Raw genomic sequence first — 5,000 nt, 5'->3', positions numbered from 1 at the left:
AAGCAGAGCACAGCTCACGCTTCGAGTGTGGGCTCGTGCATGCACGGGTTAGAGAACGAGCAGGGAGGCCTGTGATTGGTTCATCAGAGAGCAGGGAGGCCTGTGATTGGTTCATTAGAGAGCAGGGAGACAGGGAGGCCTGTGATTGGTTCATTAGAGAGCAGGGAGACAGAGAGGCCTGTGATTGGTTCATCAGAGAGCAGGGAGACAGGGAGGCCTGTGATTGGTTCATCAGAGAGCAGGGAGACAGGGAGGCTGTGATTGGTTCATCAGAGAGCAGGGAGACAGGGAGGCCTGTGATTGGTTCATCAGAGAGCAGGGAGACAGGGAGGCCTGTGATTGGTTCATCAGAGAGCAGGGAGACAGGGAGGCCTGTGATTGGTTCATCAGAGAGCAGGGAGACAGGGAGGCCTGTGATTGGTTCATCAGAGAGCAGGGAGACAGGGAGGCCTGTGATTGGTTCATCAGAGAGCAGGGAGACAGGGAGGCCTGTGATTGGTTCATCAGAGAGCAGAGAGACAGGGAGGCCTGTGATTGGTTCATCAGAGAGCAGGGAGACAGGGAGGCCTGTGATTGGTTCATCAGAGAGCAGGGAGACAGGGAGGCCTGTGATTGGTTCATCAGAGAGCAGAGAGACAGGGAGGCCTGTGATTGGTTCATCAGAGAGCAGGAAGACAGGGAGGCCTGTGATTGGTTCATTAGAGAGCAGGGAGACAGGGAGGCTGTGATTGGTTCATCAGAGAGCAGGGAGACAGGGAGGCCTGTGATTGGTTCATCAGATTGGTACCTCGTGGCAGACATTGGTTGAAGTTTTTACAGACTTACAAACTGATACAGATGATGGATTTACTTTGTTCCTTTTTCAGAGAACCTGAGTTATTAATGTCTGTCAGGACCTAAAGACAAGTTCAATCAAATTCTTGAAAAGTTGCACTTGAACACACCACAGCGGACAGCCAACCAGCAGGTAACTTGTGCGTGCATGTGTGAGAGGAAATAACTCGTCATGCCAGCAGGCGGCGCTAGTCTGCGATCATCGTTCCAGAAAGTGAAAACAGGAAGAGAACGAGGACGGAGAAGATAAACAAACTGCTGTTATGACACACTTCCTGTTTGGCCACACAGACGTGTCGAAACGTGCGGAAGACACCTGGAAACACTAAAGAAGAAGAAGAGGGGACCTTTAAGAAACACTACTTGATAGGATGTGTCGGGGGGGGGTCAGGATGGGTTGGGGGGGGGGGGGGGGGGGGTCAGAATGTGTCAGGGGGGGGTCAGGATGTGTCAGGGGGGGGTCAGGATGTGTCAGAGGGGGGGGTCAGTATGTGTCGGGGGGGGGTCAGAGGGGTCAGGGGGGTCAGTATGGGTCAGAGGGGTCAGTATGAGTCAGGGGGGGTCAGAGGGGTCAGTATGGGTCAGGGGGGGGTCAGAGGGGTCAGTATGGGTCAGGTTGGGTCAGAGGGGGGTCAGTATGGGTCAGGGGGGTCAGTATGGGTCAGAGGGGGGTCAGAGGGGTCAGTATGGGTCAGGGGGGTCAGTATGGGTCAGGGGGGTCAGTATGGGTCAGTATGGGTCAGAGGGGGGTCAGAGGGGTCAGTATGGGTCAGTATGGGTCAGAGGGGGGTCAGTATGAGTCAGAGGGGGGTCAGTATGGGTCAGAGGGGGGTCAGTATGGGTCAGAGGGGGGTCAGTATGAGTCAGAGGGGGGTCAGTATGGGTCAGAGGGGGGTCAGAGGGGGGTCAGGATCTGTCAGGGGTGCAGCTGGACTCACTTCTCCTGCAGGTCCATCAGGCTCTCCTCGGCCCTCTGCAGACCCTCCAGGTCCTTCATCAGCTTCCCCAGGTCGTCTCTGGACTTCCTGGTCTGAGCGTAGGCGAACCAGCAGCCGCCCAGTGCCATCAGGACAGACAGACCCAGAACCAGGTCCTTCACCCGGTTATGTTGTCCTGAGTCCAAACCGAGGAAACACAGACGGACTCAAAACAACGTTACAGACACTCAGAGGACTGACAGCTCGGAGACGACCTCACACACACACACACACACACACACACACACACACACACACACACACACACACACACACACACACACACACACACACACACACACACACACACACACACACACACACACACACACACACACACCTGGTGGGGGTCCAAACAGTACGATGTAGAGAGCTTTGAGCTGAAGTTTCTGAGCGTGACTTCTGTCTACAATCTTCAGCACGGACACAGTCAGAGTGGTGTTCTTCACCGCCAGCCTGCAGGGGACACACACACACACACACACACACACACACACACACACACACACACACACACACACACACACACACACACACACACACACACAACGTTAATAGACAGTCTGAGACTCTGTAGCTTTAAATCTCCACAGGAAGTGACAGCTCGGGGTTGTGGCGGGAGAAACTGTGTTACCTGTGTGTGTGTGTGTGTGTGTGTGTGTGTGTGTGTGTGTGTGTGTGTGTGTTACCTGGGTAACGCCCTCCCGTCCAGCTGTTCTCTCCTGAAGCTGTCGGAGTACTGAGGGAGCTCCACACTGTTGATCAGCCAGTCCTCCACCTGCTGCACCGTCCAGTTAAACACTGCACACACGCACACGCACACACACACACACACTGCTGTGACCTTGACCCTTTGACCTTCAGGATGCTTTAACGTGACCTCTGTGACCTGAGCAGCAGACTGGAGTCCTTTCAGCGTCTTGTGAGCTCGTTCAGGTCAAGTCACGCCGTATAAGTACGCGACGCATTCACTGCTGTTTGGAACGGTGCCAAGCGTACCGATCTGACCTTAAAGGGGCGGAGCTAGACACACCCCAGGCCACTGATTGGTCGAAAGACACATCACTTCCTGTGTGATAGCAGGTTTAAGTGATAAAAACACGGCTTGCTTGCTGTTTTTGTTAGAGAAGCTCCGCCTCCATGGATGACCTCGGAGGTCCTGACCTCTGCTGGTCGTCTGCCATTGCTGACCTGTGTCACGCTGCTATGATGTCATGCTGTCATGTAGCTGACACTGATATCGCCGTGTGGCTTCCATGTACGGGTCAGTGGAAACACAAACAGGACAGAAACAAGCTTTAAACTGGACAAACATGCTGGAACCCATCTGCTATTTTAGTAATGTAGACAGCTGCTCGCTCGCTCGCTCTGTGTGTCTCTCTCTCTCTCTCTGTCTCTCTGTCTCTCTGTGTCTGTGTCTCTCTCTCTCTCTCTGTCTCTCTGTCTCTCTGTCTCTCTGTCTCTGTGTCTCTCTCTGTCTCTCTGTCTCTCTCTCTCTCTCTCTCTCTCTCTCCCTCTCTCTCTCTCTCTCTCTCTCTCTCTCTCTCTGGATGAAATCGATAAATAAAGATGGCGTCTGTCTGACCCTCGGAGCTCTTCCAGGCGCTCCACATGTCCTCCACGCTGATGTGCAGGTCGGCTCGGTGGAAGCTGCTGTGTTTGGTTTTGGGGTCGTGATCCTTCAGGTCCTCCCTGAGAAACTGGGGGGGGGGGGGGGGGGGGGGGGGGGGGGGGTTTAGATGTGAGCTGTTATCACGAGGCTTCATGTACTCTCCACACATCCTTTCTCCTTCTGTCTCACCTCGTCCGTCTCGGTCATGTCCACCGTCCCGTCGGCGTCGTCGTCCATCTGTTTGTGAATGCTGCAGATCGCCTCGAAGCTCAGCAGAGCGTTTTCATCCTGACAGAGCTGCAGGTCGATCCCACACAGACCTACAACACACACACACACACACACTCTGTAACCAGCTGAGTCCATCATGTGAAAGGACTTCTGGGTAATGTAGTCCTAACACTGACAGCAGCTCATTGCTATAAATAAATACAATGAGACATTTTGCTAAACATCAGGAACGTTTTTTCTGCTTAATTGAGAATTTTGGACTTTCTGATAAAAATCTGTAGCTCCGCCCCCTAGTGTTTAAAATGAGTACTGCAGTCTAAACTCTAACGATCACAGAGAGCTGGCTCCCCCCCCTCCTCTCACACAAGTGAGCATGTGGAGGACACTGTAGCTTCAGTGTTTAGCCAGCTCTGCATGTAGAGACACTGTAGCTTCAGTGTTTAGCCAGCTCTGCATGTAGAGACACTGTAGCTTCAGTGTTTAGCCAGCTCTGCATGTGGTGGACACTGTAGCTTCAGTGTTTAGCCAGCTCTGCATGTGGTGGACACTGTAGCTTCAGTGTTTAGCCAGCTCTGCATGTGGTGGACACTGTAGCTTCAGTGTTTAGCCAGCTCTGCATGTAGAGACACTGTAGCTTCAGTGTTTAGCCAGCTCTGCATGTAGAGACACTGTAGCTTCAGTGTTTAGCCAGCTCTGCATGTAGAGACACTGTAGCTTCAGTGTTTAGCCAGCTCTGCATGTAGAGACACTGTAGCTTCAGTGTTTAGCCAGCTCTGCATGTAGAGACACTGTAGCTTCAGTGTTTAGCCAGCTCTGCATGTGGTGGACACTGTAGCTTCAGTGTTTAGCCAGCTCTGCATGTGGTGGACACTGTAGCTTCAGTGTTTAGCCAGCTCTGCATGTAGAGACACTGTAGCTTCAGTGTTTAGCCAGCTCTGCATGTGGTGGACACTGTAGCTTCAGTGTTTAGCCAGCTCTGCATGTGGTGGACACTGTAGCTTCAGTGTTTAGCCAGCTCTGCATGTGGTGGACACTGTAGCTTCAGTGTTTAGCCAGCTCTGCATGTGGTGGACACTGTAGCTTCAGTGTTTAGCCAGCTCTGCATGGGTCTGTAAAGCTTTCTGCGTTCTAACCTCTCTCCATGTTTCATCTCCAACATTGATCCTAGTTTGAGCAGCTTTCTGCTGCTGGAGCTTATTAGAAACATGCAGAGGCTTTTTAGCTCGGGTACAATCACTTCTATCTGAAGCAGTTCCACTGCCCGCTTCCATCGCTGCAACACCTGTTCACCTGATAACTGCTCTCATATCTGGCAAACCCAGGGGCGTCCAAAACGGCCGTGTGAG

The 5,000-nt window shown here is 52.8% G+C and overlaps 1 protein-coding gene across 1 annotated transcript in view; it reads right to left on the bottom strand.

Annotated features, from left to right (window-relative positions):
- LOC306819353 (stromal interaction molecule 1-like) overlaps nucleotides 1–3,789 on the bottom strand; it is a gene marked incomplete at its 5' end in the record, with an annotated part of 16,897 nt that extends 13,108 nt beyond the window's left edge. The window contains 5 exons of the mRNA XM_079373137.1: nucleotides 1,773–1,947; nucleotides 2,152–2,267; nucleotides 2,501–2,612; nucleotides 3,397–3,511; nucleotides 3,613–3,789. Coding sequence (XP_079229263.1) covers nucleotides 1,773–1,947; nucleotides 2,152–2,267; nucleotides 2,501–2,612; nucleotides 3,397–3,511; nucleotides 3,613–3,789 — 695 coding nt within the window. The remainder of the gene's footprint in view (nucleotides 1–1,772; nucleotides 1,948–2,151; nucleotides 2,268–2,500; nucleotides 2,613–3,396; nucleotides 3,512–3,612) is intronic.
- Between the last annotated feature and the right edge of the window lie 1,211 nt (nucleotides 3,790–5,000).

The sequence above is a fragment of the Symphodus melops genome (assembly GCF_947650265.1).
Source record: "Symphodus melops genome assembly, contig: scaffold_318, whole genome shotgun sequence".
Lineage (NCBI taxonomy): Eukaryota > Metazoa > Chordata > Actinopteri > Labriformes > Labridae > Symphodus > Symphodus melops.
This window is presented reverse-complemented; position numbering and strand designations above follow the sequence as displayed.